Below are 17,153 nucleotides of genomic sequence, written 5' to 3'. Positions count from 1 at the left end.
GCGGAAACTAAGGCTGGGACCACGGAGGGGATAAGGCGTGCTGCACCGGGGGAGAGGGTGCTCGTCTAGCTTCTGGATGCCTGAGTTGCTAGGGCCAGGGAAGGCACAAAACGCAGGCTCAACTGAGTCTGGGCTTTTGTGGAGTACCCGAAAACTGGAACCTGAGTGGCTTAGGCCTGGAAAGTGCATGCAACTCAGGGCCCGCTCCCTGGAGAGCAGCCTGGACCCTGAGCAGTATAGACAGGGAACGCACACACACCGTGAGCGGGGGCAAACCCAGTGTGGCCGGAACACTGCAAGTGCTCCCCACACACGCCAGTGATATTTGTCTGCAGTGCTCCTCCCTCCCCACAGCACGAGTGAACAAGCGAACCTAAACACCACCTCTGCCCACTTGTGTCAGGGCAGAAATTAGACACTGAAGAGACCTGAAAACAAGCCAAACAAACAAAGGGAACCGCTTTAGAAGTGACAGGTGCAACAGATTAAATTCTCTGTAGTTAACACTGACTACACTGGAAGGGGCCTATAGATATTGAGAAGTGTAAGCTGGAACAAGGAGCTATCTGAAACTGAACTGAACCCACACTGCCTGCAACAGCCCCAGAGAAATTCCTAGATATATTTTACTTTTTTTTTTTTAATTAAAAAAATTTTTTTTCTTCTTTTTATTTTTATTTTTTCTTTTATTTTTTTTCAAGTCCTCTATTACTCCTTAATTTTCATTTTCACAACCCACTATAAGCTTGCCAAAAAAAAAGACCCTATTTTTAAAAGCAAACTTCATATATATTTCTTAAATTTTTTCTGTGTTTTTGTTTTTAATATTGTATTTTTAAGAGTCTAACCTTTACTCTAGATTTTTAATCTTTGTTTTTCAGTATGTGATATCAATTTTGGACTTTTAAGAATCCAATATTCAGTACCAATTTTTATTCAGGAGTGTGATGATTACTCTCTCCCCCTTTTGACCCTCCTTTTTCTGTCCCAGATGACCTCTATTTCCTCCCTCCCCCATCTCTTCTCAATCCAATTCTGTGAATCTCTGTGGGTGTTCTGGGTACTGAGAACACTTAGGAAACAGAGTACTGCGTAGATCTGTTTCTCTCCTCTTGAATCCCCCTTTTTCTCCTTCTGCTCATCTATATCTCTTTCCTCCCTCTCCTCTTCCTCATATAACTCTGTGAAACTCTCTGGGTGTCCCTCACTGTGCAGAATCTTTTCACCATTAACCTAGAAGTTTTATTATCAGTGCTGTATAGTAGGAGAAGTCTCAAGGCTACTGGAAGAATAAGACTGAAATCCAGAGGCAGGAGACTTAAGCCCAAAACCTGAGAATACCAGAGAACTCCTGACTACAGGGAACATTAAGTAGTAAGTGATCATCCAAAAGCCTCCATACCTACACTGAAACCAACCACCACCCAAGAGCCAATAAGTTCCAGAGCAAGACATACCACACAAATTCTCCAGCAACACAGGAACATAGCCCTGAGCGTCAACATACAGGCTGCCCAAAGTCACACCAAACACAGAGACCCATCTCAAAGCTCACTACTGAACACTCCATTGCACTCCAGAGAGAAGAAATCCAGCTCCACACACCAGAACACTGACGCAAGCTTCCCTAACCAGGAAACCTTGACAAGCCAATCGTCCAACCCCACCCACTAGGAGAACCTCCACAATAAAAAGGAACCACAGACCATCAGAATACAGAAAGGCCACCCCAAACACAGCAATCCAAACAAGATGAAAAGGCATAGAAATTCTTTTTGTTGCAATGGTGAATGGTATTGTTTCCTTAATTTCTCTTTCTGTTTTTTCATTGTTAGTATATAGGAATGCAAGGGATTTCTGTGTGTTAATTTTATATCCTGCAACTTTACTATATTCATTGATTAGCTCTAGTAATTTTCTGGTAGAGTCTTTAGGGTCTTCTATGTAGAGGATCATGTCATCTGCAAACAGTGAGAGTTTCACTTCTTTTCCTATCTGGATTCCTTTTACTTCTTTTTCTGCTCTGATTGCTGTGGCCAAAACTTCCAACACTATGTTGAATAGTAGTGGTGAGAGTGGGCACCTTTGTCTTGTTCCTGATTTCAGGGGAAATGCTTTCAATTTTTCACCATTGAGGGTGATCCTTGCTGTGGGTTTGTCATATATAGCTTTTATTATGTTGAGGTATGTTCCTTCTATTCCTGCTCTTTGGAGAGTTTTAATCATAAATGAGTGTTGAATTTTGTCTTAGGAGTATATCTACCTAAAGAAACAAAAGACCTATACATAGAAAACTATAAAACACTGATGAAAGAAATCAAAGAGGACACAAACAGATGGAGAAACATACCGTGTTCATGGATTGGAAAAATCAATATTGTCAAAATGGTTATTCTACTCAAAGCAATGTATAGATTCAATGCAATCCCTATCAAGCTACAAACGGTATTTTTCACAGAACTAGAACAAATAATTTCACAATTTGTATGGAAATACAAAAAACCTCGAATAGCCAAAGTAATCTTGAGAAAGAAGAATGGAACTGGAGGAATCAACCTGCCTGACTTCAGACTCTACTACAAAGCCACAGTCATCAAGACAGTATGGTACTGGCACAAAGACAGAAATATAGATCAATGGAACAGAATAGAAAGCCCAGAGATAAATCCACGAACCTATGGACACCTTATCTTTGACAAAGGAGGCAAGGATATACAATGGAAAAAAGACAACCTCTTTAACAAGTGGTGCTGGGAAAGCTGGTCAACCACTTGTAAAAGAATGAAACTAGAACACTTTCTAACACCATACACAAAAATAAACTCAAAATGGATTAAAGATCTAAATGTAAGACCAGAAACTATAAAACTCCTAGAGGAGAACATAGGCAAAACACTCTCCGACATAAATCACAGCAAGATCCTCTATGACCCACCTCCCAGAATATTGGAAATAAAAGCAAAACTAAACAAATGGGACCTAATGAAACTTAAAAACTTTTGCACTACAAAGGAAACTATAAGTAAGGTGAAAAGACAGCCCTCAGATTGGGAGAAAATAATAGCAAATGAAGAAACAGACAAAGGATTAATCTCAAAAATATACAAGCAACTCTTGAAGCTCAATTCCAGAAAAATAAATGACCCAATCAAAAATGGGCCAAAGAACTAAACAGACATTTCTCCAAAGAAGGCATACAGATGGCTAACAAACACATGAAAAGATGCTCAACATCACTCATTATTAGAGAAATGCAAATCAAAACCACAATGAGGTACCATTACACTCCAGTCAGGATGGCTGCTATCCAAAAGTCTACAAGCAATAAATGCTGGAGAGGGTGTGGAGAAAAGGGAACCCTCTTACACTGTTGGTGGGAATGCAAACTAGTACAGCCGCTATGGAAAACAGTGTGGAGATTTCTTAAAAAACTGGAAATAGAACTGCCATATGACCCAGCAATCCCACTTCTGGGCATACTCACTGAGGAAACCAGATCTGAAAGAGACACGTGCACCCCAATGTTCATCGCAGCACTGTTTATAATAGCCAGGACATGGAAGCAACCTAGATGCCCATCAGCAGATGAATGGATAAGGAAGCTGTGGTACATATACACCATGGAATATTACTCAGCCGTTAAAAAGAGTTCATTTGAACCAGTCCTAATGAGATGGATGAAGATGGAGCCCCTTATACAGAGTGAAGTAAGCCAGAAAGATAAAGACCATTACAGTATACTAACACATATATATGGAATTTAGAAAGGTGGTAACGATAACCCTATATGCAAAACAGAAAAAGAGGCACAGAAATACAGAACAGACTTTTGAACTCTGTGGGAGAATGTGAGGGTGGGATGTTTCAAAAGAACAGCATGTATACTATCTATGGTGAAACAGATCACCAGCCCAGGTGGGATGCATGAGACAAGTGCTTGGGCCTGGTGCACTGGGAAGACCCAGAGGAATCGGGTGGAGAGGGAGGTGGGAGGGGGGATCGGGATTGGGGAATACGTGTAAATCTATGGCTGATTCATATCAATGTATGACAAAACCCACTGAAATGTTGTGAAGTAATTAGCCTCCAACTAATAAAAAAAAAAATAAATAAAAATAAATAAATAAATAAATATGCTAGGTTAAATATAAAAAAAAAAAAAAAAAGAAGAAGAAAAGGCATAGAAATAACCAGCAGGTAAAGGAACATGAAAAATGCCCACCAAGCCAAACAACAGAAGAGGAGATAGGGAATCTACCTGAAAAAGAATTTAGAATAATGATAATAAAAATGATACAAAATCTTGAAAACAAAATGGAGTTACAGATAAATAGCCTGGAGACAAGGATTGAGAAGATGCAAGAAATATTTAACAAGGACCTGGAAGAAATAAAAAAAGAGTCAATTAAAAATGAATAATGCAATAAATAAGATCAAAAACACTCTGGAGGGAACCAAAAGTAGAATAATGGAGGCAGAAGATAGGATAAGTGAGGTAGAAGATAAAACGGTGGAAATAAATGAAGCAGAGAGGAAAAAAGAAAAAAGAATCAAAAGAAATGAGGACAACCTCAGGGACATCTGGGACAATGTGAAAGTCCCCAACATTCGAATCATAGGAGTCCCAGAAGAAGAAGACAAAAAGAAAGGCCATGAGAAAATACTCGAGGAGATAATAGCTGAAAAGTTTCCCAAAATGGGGAAGGAAATAGTCACACAGGTCCAAGAAACCCAGAGAGTCCCAAACAGGATAAACTCAAAGCAAAACACCCCAAGACACATATTAATCAAATTAACAAAGATCAAACACAAAGAACAAATATTAAAAGCAACAAGGGAGAAACAACAAATAACACACAAGGGGATTCCCATAAGGATAACAGCTGATCTATCAATAGAAACTCTTCAGGCCAGAAGGGAATGGCAGGACATACTTAAAGTAATGAAAGAGAATAACCTACAACCCAGATTACTGTACCCAGCAAGGATCTCATTCAGATATGAAGGAGAATTTACAGACAAGCAAAAGCTGAGAGAATTCAGCACCACCAAACCAGCTCTTCAACAAATGCTAAAGGATCTTCTCTATACAGGAAACATAGTAAGGTTGTATAAACGTGAACCGAAAACAACTAAGTAAATGGCAACGAGACCATACCTATCAATAATTAACTTAAATGTAAGTGGCTTGAATGCCCCAACCAAAAGACAAAGACTGGTTGAATGGATACAAAACAAGACCCCTATATATGCTGTCTACACGAGATCGACCTCAAAACAAAGGACACATACAGACTGAAAGTGAAGGGCTGGAAAAAAATATTTCATGCAAACGGAGACCAAAAGAAAGCAGGAGTTGCAATACTCATATCAGATAAAATAGACTTTCAAATAAAGGCTGTGAAAAGAGACAAAGAAGGACACTACCTAATGATCAAAGGATCAATACAAGAAGAAGATATAACAATTATAAATATATATGCACCCAACATAGGAGCACCACAATATGTAAGGCAAACACTAACGAGTATGAAAGGGGAAATTAACAATAACACAATAATAGTGGGAGACTTTAATATCCCCATCTATGGATAGATCAACTAAACAGAAAATTAAGAAGGAAACACAAACTTTAAATGACGCAATGGACCAGCGAGACCTAACCGATATCTATAGAACATTTAACCCCAAAACAATCGAGCCTTTTTTCCTCTTTGCGCTGGGCGCTTACCGGTTGCGCGCCTCTTTTTCTTGACTGCCTCCCAGTTCTAGATTAGCCGTCGCCATGGGTTTTGGAGACTTGAAAAGCCCCTCTGGCCTCCAGGTGCTCAACGACTACTTGGCGGACAAGAGTTACATAGAGGGGTATGTGCCATCACAAGCAGATGTGGCAGTATTTGAAGCCGTCTCCGGCCCACCACCTGCCGACTTGTGTCATGCCCTCCGTTGGTATAATCACATCAAATCTTACGAGAAGGAAAAGGCCAGCCTGCCAGGAGTGAAGAAAGCTTTGGGCAAGTATGGCCCTGCTAATGTGGAAGACACCACAGAAAGTGGAGCTACAGATAGTAAAGATGATGATGACATTGATCTCTTTGGATCTGATGATGAGGAGGAAAGTGAAGAAGCCAAGAGGCTAAGAGAAGAATGCCTTGCCCAGTATGAGTCAAAGAAAGCCAAAAAACCAGCACTTGTCGCCAAGTCTTCCATCTTATTAGACATGAAACCTTGGGATGATGAGACCGATATGGCAAAACTAGAGAAGTGTGTCAGAAGCATTCAAGCAGACGGCTTGGTCTGGGGCTCTTCTAAACTAGTTCCAGTTGGGTATGGCATTAAAAAACTTCAAATACAGTGTGTAGTTGAAGACGACAAAGTTGGGACAGACATGCTGGAGGAGCAGATCACTGCTTTCGATGAGTATGTACAGTCTATGGATGTGGCTGCATTCAACAAGATCTAACATCTATCATGGATCAGTGCCCTTAAATAAAAGTTTGAAAGACAAAAAAAAAAAAAAAAAAAAACAATCGATTTCACCTTTTTCTCAAGTGCACATGGAACCTTCTCCAGAATAGATCACATCCTGGGCCATAAATCTAGCCTCTGGAAATTAAAAAAAAATTGAAATCATTCCAGTCATCTTTTCTGACCACAATGCAGTAAGATTAGATCTCAATTACAGGGGAAAAAAAAAAAAAAACTATTAAAAACTCAAACATATGGAGGCTAAATCACATGCTTCTGAATAACCAACAAATCATAGAAGAAATAAAAAAAAGAAATCAAAATATGCAAAGAAACTAATGAAAATGAAAACACAACAACCCAAAATCTATGGGACACTGTAAAAGCAGTGCTAAGGGGAAGGTTCATAGCAATAGAGGCCTACCTCAAGAAACAAGAAAAAAGTCAAATAAATAACCTAACTCTACACTAAAGCAACTAGAGAAGGAAGAAATGAAGAACCCCAGGGTTAGTAGAAGGAAAGAAATCCTAAAAATTAGGGCAGAAATAAATGCAAAAGAAACAAAAGAGACCATAGCAAAAATCAACAAAGCTAAAAGCTGTTTTTTTGAAAAGATAAACAAAGTTGACAAACCATTAGCCAGACTCATTAAGAAACAAAGGGAGAAGAACCAAATCAACAAAATTAGAAATGAAAATGGAGAGATCACAACAGACAAGAGTGAAATACAAAGGATCATAAGAGACTACTACCAGCAGCTCTATGCCAATAAAATGGACAACTTGGAAGAAATGGACAGATTCTTAGAAAAGTATAACTTTCCAAAACTGAACCAGGAAGAAATAGAAGATCTTAACAGACCCATCACAAGCACGGAAATCAAAACTGTAATCAGAAATCTTCCAGCAAACAAAGCCCAGGACGAGATGGTTTCACAGCTGAATTCTACCAAAAATTTAGAGAAGAGCTAACACTTATCTTACTCAAACTCTTCCAGAAAATTGCAGAAGAAGGTAAACTTCCAAACTCATTCTATGAAGCCACCATCACCCTAATTCCAAAACCAGACAAAGATGCCACAAAAAAAGAAAACTACAGGCCAATATCACTGATGAACATAGATGCAAAAATCCTTAACAAAATTCTAGCAAACAGAATCCAACAACATATTAAAAAGATCATACATCATGACCAAGTGGGCTTTACCCCAGGAATGCAAAGATTCTTTAATATCTGCAAATCAATCAATGTAATACACCACATTAACAAATTGAAAGATAAAAACCACATGATTATCTCAATAGATGCAGAAAAAGCCTTTGACAAAATTCAACATCCATTTATGATAAAAACTCTCCAGAAAGCAGGCATAGAAGGAACATACCTCAACATAATAAAAGTTATAGATGACAAACCCACAGCAAACATTATCCTCGATGGTGAAAAAATGAAAGCATTTCCCCTAAAATCAGGAACAAGACAAGGGTGCCCACTCTCACCACTACTATTCAACATAGTTTTGGAAGAGTTGGCCACAGCAATCAGAGCAGAAAAAGAAATAAAAGGAGTCCAGATAGGAAAAGAAGAAGTGAAACTCTCACTGTTTGCAGATGACATAGAAAACCCTAAAGACTCTTCCAGAAAATTACTAGAGCTAATCAATGAATATAGTAAAGTTGCAGGATATAAAATTAACACACAGAAATCCCTTGCATTCCTATACACTGAGAAAACAGAAAGAGAAATTAAGGAAACAATACCATTCACCATTGCAACAAAAAGAATAAAATATTTAGGAGTATACCTACCTAAAGAAACAAAAGACCTATACATAGAAAACTATAGAACACTAATGAAAGAAATCACAGAGGACACAAATAGATGGAGAAATATTCCGTGTTCCCGGATTGGAAGAATCAACTTTGTGAAAATAAGTATACTACCCAAAGCAATCTATAGATTCATTGCAACCCCTATCAAGCTACTAATGATATTCTTCACAGACCTAGAAAAGATAATTTCACAATTTGTATGGAAATACAAAAAACCTCGAATAGCGAAAGCAATCTTCAGAAAGAAGAATGGAACTGGAGGAATCAACCTGCCTGACTTCAGACTCTACTACAAAGCCACAGTCATCAAGACAGTATGGTACTGGCACAAAGACAGAAATATAGGTCAATGGAACAAAATAGAAAGCCTGAGATAAATCCATGCACCTATGGACACCTTACCTCCGACAAAGGAGGCAAGAATATACAATGGAGAAAAGACAACCTCTTTAACAAGTGGTGCTGGGAAAACTGATCAACCACTTGTAAAAGAATGAAACTAGAACACTTTCTAACACCATACACAAAAATAAACTCAAAATGGATTAAAGATCTAAATGTAAGACCAGAAACTATAAAACTCCTAGAGAACATAGACAAAACACTCTCCGATATAAATCACAGCAAGATCCTCTATGACCCACCTCCCAGAATATTGGAAATAAAAGCAAGAATAAACAAATGGGACCTAATGAAACTTAAAAGCTTTTGCACAACAAAGGAAACTATAAACAAGGTGAAAAGACAGTCTTCAGAATGGGAGAATATAATAGCAAATGAAGAAACAGACAAAGGATTAACTTCAAAAATATACAAGCAACTCCTGCAGCTCCATTCCAGAAAAATAAATGACCCAATCAAAAAATGGGCCAAAGGTCTAAACAGACATTTCTCCAAAGAAGACATACAGATGGCTAACAAACACATGAAAAGATGCTCAACATCACTCATTATCAGAGAAATGCAAATCAAAACCACAATGAGGTACCATTACACGCCAGTCAGAATGGCTGCTATCCAAAAGTCTACAAGCAATAAATACTGGAGAGGGTGTGGAGAAAAGAGAACCCTCTTACACTGTTGGTGGGAATGGAAACTAGTACAGCTACTATGGAGAACAGTGTGGAGATTCCTTAAAAAACTGGAAATAGAACTGCCATGTGACCCAGCAATCCCACTGCTGGGCATATACACCAAGGAAACCAGATCTGAAAGGGACACATGCACCCCAATGTTCATCGCAGCACTGTTTATAATAGCCAGGACATGGAAACAACCTAGATGCCCATCAGCAGACGAATGGATAAGAAAGCTGTGGTACATATACACAATGGAATATTACTCAGCCATTAAAATGAATACATTTGAATCAGTTCTAATGAGATGGATGAAACTAGAGCCCATTTTACAGAGTGAAGTAAGTCAGAAAGATAAACACCAATACAATATACTATCACATATATATGGAATTTAGAAAGATGGTAGCAATAACCCTATATGCAAGACAGAAAAAGAGACACAGATGTATAGAACAGACTTTTGGACTCTATGGGCGAAGGCAAGGGTGGAATGATCTGAGAGAACAGCATCGAAACATGTATATTATCAAGTGTGAACAGATCGCCAGTCCAGGTTGGATGCGTGGGACAAGTGCTCGGGCCTGGTGCACTGGGATAACCCAGAGGGATAGGATTGGGAGGGAGGTGGGAGAGGGGTTCGGGGTGGGAAACACATGTAAATCCATGGCTGATTCATGTCAATGTATGGCAAAAACCACTATAATATTGTAAAATAATTAGCCTCCAACTAATAAAAATAAATGAAAAAGAAATTAAAAGAAATTTTAAAAAATTGAATAGCAAAGAGAAGAAAGATTTTTAAAAATAGAACAGAGTGTCTAAGGACTGTTGGACAAATACAAAAGTTGCGACACATTAATGGAAACTCAGAAGGAAAGAAGATGAAAAAAACGGAAAAGGAAACGAAAAGAGATAAGATGAAATATTTGAAACAACAATGACTGGAAATTTCCCCCAAATTAATGTCAAAACCAAACCAAATTTCAGGGAGACTTGGAGAACACCAAGCAGGATAAATGTCAAACAAACAACTACTAGTGGGCATATCAACCAGATTCATATTCATATCATATCAGGCATATCATATCATATCAGGCATATCACATTCAAACTAAATAAAAGATGAAGAAAAACATCCTAAAGAAAGCCAGAGAAACATAGCATCTTACTTACAGAGAAACAAAGATAAGAATTTCATCTTTGTTCTCCTCAGAAACTGTGCAAATGAAAGAGAGTGGAGTGAAAATATTTTAAATATTGATAGAGAAAAACCTCTCCCGCCTAGAATTCTGTACCTTGTGAAATTATCCTTCAAAATTAAAGAAGAAATAAAGACTTTCTCATATAAATAAAAATTGGAGAAAGTTATTGCCAGTAGACCTGCCATATGAGAAATATTAGAAGTTCTTCAGAGAGAGGAAATAATACAGGTCAGAGACTCAGACCTGTATTAGAGAATAAATAATTGAAGGTAAAATAAAAACCTCTTTTATTTACTTTTAATTGATCTAATAGAAAATAATAATAATTCAAAATAATAATAGCAACACAGTTTGTATAGCAGAAAGTGAAGAGGAACTAAAAAGCCTCTTGATGAAAGTTAAAGAGGAGACTGAAAAAGTTGGCTTAAACCTCAACATTCAGAAAACTAAGATCATGGCATCTGGTCCCATCACTTCATGGCAAATAGATGAGGAAACAGTGGAAACAGTGTCAGACTTTATTTTGGGGGGCTCCAAATCACTGCAGATGGTGATTGCAGCCATGAAATTAATAGACTCTTACTCCTTGGAAGGAAAGTTATGACCAACCTAGATAGCATATTAAAAACCAGAGACGTTACTTTGTCAACAAAGGTTCATCTAGTCAAGGCTATGGTTTTTCCAGTGGTCATGTATGGATGTGAGAGTTGGACTATGAAGAAAGCTGAGTGCCAAAAAATTGATGCTTTTGAACTGTGGTGTTGGAGAAGACTCTTGAGAGTCCCTTGGACTGCAAGGAGATCCAACCAGTCCATCCTAAAGGAGATCAGTCCTGGGTGTTCAGTGGAGCGACTGATGCTGAAGCTGAAACTCCAGTACTTTGGCCACCTCATGCGAAGAGAGTTGACTTATTGGAAAAGACCCTGATGATGGGAGGGATTGGGAGCAGGAGGAGAAGAGGACGACAGAGGATGAGATGGCTGGATGGCATCACCGACTCGATGGACATGAGTTTGAGTAAACTCCGGGAGTTGGTGATGGACAGGGAGGCCTGGCGTGCTGCTATTCATGGGGTCACAAACAGTCAGACACGACTGAGAGACTGAACTGAGCTGAACACTCTTTTCAGTTATACAGTTGAGTTATTGTTTGTTTATATATAAGTGAAATGAATGACAACATTGATACAAGGAATGGCCAAAGTCGAGTATATTAGTAATTCTGAATGTTGGCAAGAATGTGAAACAACATGGACACTCATTGACTGCTGACAAGAATGCAAAATGGTACAGCAACTTTGGAAGACAGTTTGGTGGTTTCTCAGAAAACTAAACATCATTTTATCATAAAATCCACAATAGTACTGCTTGGTATTTACCCAATAGAGCTGAACAACTCATGTCCACACAGAAACCTGCACACAAATGTTTATAGCAACTTTATTCATAAATGCCAACATCTTGAGGCAATCAAGGTGCTTTTCAGTAGGTGAACAGCTAAATGAACTGGTACATCCAGACAATGGAATATTATCTAGTGCTGAAGAGAAATGAACTATCAAGCCAAGAAAAGATACTGAGGAAACTTAAATACATATTAAAGTGAAATAAGCCAATATGAAATGGCTACATACTGTACAATTTCAACTGCATGGTTTTATTTAGAGGTAAACTATGGAGACATTAAAGAGATCAATGATTAGCAAGATTCAGAGGGGAAGAGAGAGAGAAATAGGCAAAACACAGAAGATTTTTAGGGCACTGAATCTTTGTATGATGCTATAATGATATGACATTATACACTTGATCAAATCCATGGAAAGTACAAGCACAAAAGTGAACTTTATGTAGACTATGGACTTCAGGTGATAGATATGCATTGATCTAAGTTCATCAGTTGAAATTAACATAGTGCTCTGATGAGGCATGTTGATATTGGGTGAGAGGCTATGCAAGTGAAGAGTTAGGCGGTATTTGGGAAATCTCTGTACCTTCCTCTTAATTGCTGTTAACATAAAACTACCCTTAAAAAATTAAATCCTAAAACACGCACACATTTTTATAATTAGTGAATGTTTAACGTTATCAAATACATGAGGCTTTCTTCCTTTGGACAGGTAATAGAGTCAATTTTCTTCCTTTGGACAGGTAATAGAGTCAATTACATTAACAGGTTTTAATAAAACTCTCCTCCCGGTGACTCAGAGGTAAAGAATCCGCCTGCAATGCAGAGAACATAAGAGACTCAGGTTCGATCCCTGGGTAAGGAAGATCCCCTGGAGGAGGGCATGGCAAACCACTCCATTATTCTTGCTTGGACAATCCCTTGGACAAAGAAGCCTGGCAGGCTACAGTTCACAGGGTCGCTAAGAGTTGGACATGACTGAAGCAACTTAGAACAGAAGCACAGTTACCTTGTTTTTGACCATCTATTTCCTGCCACACTTAAATATTTCTCTGGCCCTTTACATGAGTCAGAATCTGCTACTGACTTTTGAGTTCATCCAAAATGTTCCTCCCCACTCCCAATTTCTTTCTGCTTTCACTGGCCCTAGATTGCTTTCTTTCTTTCTCCAAAGAACAGGCTCTTTTCTCCCTTGACTAGATGTAATATGGAAGCCAGTGTTTCTCAAAATATTGTGAAATATCATTGGGATCATTGCAAGAAAAAATAGGATTCAAAAGTTTTTTTCTGGCTACCCAAGTATGCTCTAATTAGCGTCACTTCACTCATTTATTCCGCATGTTTACACTTATGGGTAAGATTCCATTTGTACAAAGAATTCTGGTCAGAAGTTGAAAGATAAATAAAGATTAATTATTTATCATTTATATGTTCATATGTTCCCTGAGCCTCATTTTCTGAAAATTGTACCCACAAGTTTCTTACCTCTATTAAAAACTGCAAAACCCCAAATAGAAATTTAAGGTTTCCTTTTTAGCCTTGGGGCTAGAAATATGAAAGCAGGAAACGCTACATACCAGTAAATATTAACGTCCGAAAACTAAGAATTCATTTGACTCAATAAAAACACAAACAAAAAAATGGAGAAAAAATACTACATTTGTCTAAACATAGAAGTTTAGTTTTATTCCATTCGAGGGTCTCCAATATTATTCTGGACTTCACTAGTCAGTGCAACATTGGAATAAAGTAAAACCAGCAGGTTTGCTAGATAATGCACAAATCTATCATTACTATTAGAGCAAACCATAAAACATCTTATAAATGGATCAAGAGCATCCTCATCACTACTGAAAGATAGCTTTAATTTTTGCTAAAAATGTCATAGAATCAGACTTACCAGACATTGTGATAATGAAGGAGACTAGAAATGTCTCAGTTGAAGTCCTCCCAAACTTCTGCCTTTGGGGTGGTTAGTATTCTACTTTAATAGAAATCCACTATAAATCAGTCAGGATCTCTATCTTTCGGTCACTTTTGTTTACTCTCAGTTCAACAGTATGATGCATCATTTTTCCTTGCCATTTTAATTTATCTTTATCTCTGTTCTATATGCTTTTGGCTGGTTAACAACTGACAGGAAATGTCTGTGAGTTTTGCTAAGTGATAAGGCAAAAAAACCAAAGCTTACTATTCATTGGTTTTCCCACGGTACTGAGGTGATGAGATAAATTACACAGCAATTCTTTTAAAAGGTGGCATTTTTGGAAGTATAAATTACATAGGTAAAATGCACAAATCTTAAGTTTACAGAATGATGAATTTTTATACGTGTATACACCAAAACCAAGATAAGGCCATTTCCATTATTTAAGAAGTTTCCTTCATGCTCTGTCTTTGTCAATATCCTTCCTCAGAAATGAACACTACTCTGAATTCTGTTACCATTTTGCTAGTTTTTGAACTTCATACAAATGAAATTTTTTACATAGTTCATGTTTTAATGCCATGTCTATTTTTTTATGAATATGCCATAATTCATTCATTCATTTCTCTGTGGATTTAGATTGGTCCAGTTTGGGACTAACATAAACAAAGCTTCTATGAACATTTGTTTTTGTTTTTGTTTTTTTTGTACATATCTTTTGGTCTGCTTATATATTTATATTCTTGGATATATAGCAAGGAATAAAATTAGTGGGTCACAGGATAGACATATGTGTGGCTTTAATAAATATTTCCTGTTATGGGTTGAATTGTGTCCCCTCAAAGTTCATATGTTGATGTTATAACCTCCAGTATCTCAGATTGTGAGCTCATCGGGGAATAGGGCCATCACACATGTAATTATTAATAGGATGAGGTCTTACTGGAGTAGGTTCGGTCCTAATCTAATGACCGGTGCTATTACAAAGAGGGGAAAATGGGACAAAGACATGCATATGTAAAGATAAAGGCAGATATCAGAACGGTGCTTCTACAAGTTAGTGAGCATCAAAGATTTCCAACTAACCATCAGAAACTGGAGAGAAGTTTCTTTCTTCCTGTTTTAGGAGATTTAAAGATTCTTTTGATGATGGGACATGACACAAAGGCACTTGAATAGATATCAATAATAGGCAGACCTCTTTGTTACTTAATGGCTTCAAAAAATAGAAGGCTGACATATAGGGCCATAGGGTTTGCACCTGTGGACAGAGTTAATATCAGGCTGGGAGTGTAGAGAGCAACTTATCACAAGGAGGGTGGGGTTAGATTTTCAGGGCTCCTGAATTGGCTAATTTGGATAGTTTCCTAGACTCCTGTGTATAATTGTCTATGCACATATTCCTTGTGGTCTGATACTTTGCTCTAGGGCAATGAAGATGTGTATGCAGTGGCCTGGACTGTGAGAATCCAGATAAGGGAAGTGATGAAAATGTGGACTTAATCAGCTACTCAAGCAGAGTAGCTCATCACCCTTTAGTCAGGGCATCAAAATTTGGTTTAGACAGTATTTTTTGTTTGTTTGTTTCATTTAATTAATTAATTAATTAATTAATTAATTATCTTTGGCTATGCTGGGTCTTCATCATTGTATGAACTTTCCTCTAGTTTCAGCACTCTAGGGAGCATGGGCTTCAGTTGTTGCAGCACGTGGGCTCAGTAGTTGCAGCTTTTGGCTCCAGAGCACAGACTCAGTAGTTGTGGGTGCCCAGGCTTAGTTGCTCCGCGGCATGTGGAATCTTCCCAGATCAGGGATTGAACCTGTGTCTCTGGCATTGACAGGTGAATTCTTTAACACTGAGCTACCAGGGAAGCCCCTAATCAGTATTTTTAAAAAACTAAAAACTATATTAAAACTGACCCATTGTTCTTCACAACAGCTTTGAGCTTGATTGTAGGTAGTATTTGAGTGGCCCCAATAGTAAAGGAAACAATAGTAAAGGAGACTTCTAAAGAGTAGTACTTAAGTTTCCTAAACAGCTTAAAAATATTTTATTATGAGATGAAAATAAGTAGAAGTATAAGAAGTTATTGTAGGTTGGTCCATAACTAAGTTCTCCATTATATAGTATTAGCCAAGAAAACAAATCTGGAATTCTAAGAACCTATAACAGTATCTTCAATTCAGTTTAGTCGTTCAGTTGTGTCCAACTCTTTGAGACCCCATGGACTGCATGCAGCATGCCAGTTCTCCCTGTCCAATGCCAACTCCCGAGGTTTACTCAAACTCATGTCCATTGAGTCGGTGATGGCATCCAACCATCTCATCCTCTGTCATCCCCTTCTCCTCCCACCTTCAATCAGGGTCTCCCGCCAGCATCAGGGTCTTTTCAAATGAGTCAGTTCTTTGCATCAGGTGGCTGAAGTATTGGAGTTTCAGTTTCAGCATCAGTCCTTCCAAATAATATTCAGTACTGATTTCCTTAAGATGGATTTGTTAGATCTCTTTGCAGTCCAAAGGACTCTCAAGAGTCTTCTCCAACACCACAGTTGAAAAGCATCAGTTCTTTGGCACTCAGCTTTCTTTACAGTCCAACTCTCACATCCATACATGACTACTGGAAAAACCATAGCTTTGACTAGACAGAACTTTGCTTGCAAAGTAATGTTGAGTTGTAAAGTATGTTAAAAGTATGTTATATTTTATGACAATATTATCTCAGTATATTCATTGATTCAAGGTGGCAAGTCCATTGTTGGAGGGTTTGAGCTTATAGTTCAGTAAGGTATACGTAATCATTAGTGATATTTGTATCCAAGTGGAAATAGTGTGGTGGTCATTATCAGAGATGTAGGGTGGGAGGTTGTAGTGGCAAACTAGACATGGGAAGTAGGAGAAAGCACTGAGGAGTGAATGATTTCCCTCCCTAGGAGCCCTTGGGGTGAACCTATATGAGGCTTCCTGGGGAAAGCAATACTCTCCATTAATTTTTAGAATGACACAGATAGATTTCCCTTTAGACATGAGAGTATAGGGAGAGTGTAGGGAACTATGTCTTTACAGACCACAAGGAGTAAATATTGGGATTATGGGCTAAGCAAACAGTGAGGGGCAGTTTTTGCATCAGAATCTCATGGCAGGACTTCCCTGGTGGTTTAGTAGGTAAGACCCCATGCTCCCAATGCAGGGGGTGCAGATTCCATCCCGGATCAGGGAACTAGGTCCCCCATGCTGCAACTA

General features: G+C 38.2%; 1 protein-coding gene and 1 pseudogene across 1 annotated transcript; one reads left to right on the top strand and one right to left on the bottom strand.

Moving 5' to 3' along the window:
* Positions 1 to 14,102, bottom strand: part of LOC133074090 (cell surface glycoprotein CD200 receptor 1-like) — a 39,093-nt pseudogene extending 24,991 nt beyond the window's left edge.
* Positions 5,708 to 6,478, top strand: LOC133073567 (elongation factor 1-beta-like). The gene has a single exon (XM_061167229.1). It carries the CDS (start codon positions 5,786 to 5,788, stop codon positions 6,461 to 6,463), a length of 678 nt encoding a protein of 225 aa, XP_061023212.1. The 5' UTR covers positions 5,708 to 5,785; the 3' UTR covers positions 6,464 to 6,478.
* Positions 14,103 to 17,153: the final 3,051 nt, after the last annotated feature.

Source organism: Dama dama, chromosome 19 (genome assembly GCF_033118175.1).
Source record: "Dama dama isolate Ldn47 chromosome 19, ASM3311817v1, whole genome shotgun sequence".
Classification (NCBI taxonomy): Eukaryota; Metazoa; Chordata; class Mammalia; order Artiodactyla; family Cervidae; genus Dama; species Dama dama.
Note: the sequence above shows the minus strand (reverse complement) of the source record. Positions and strands in the feature narration are given on the sequence as shown.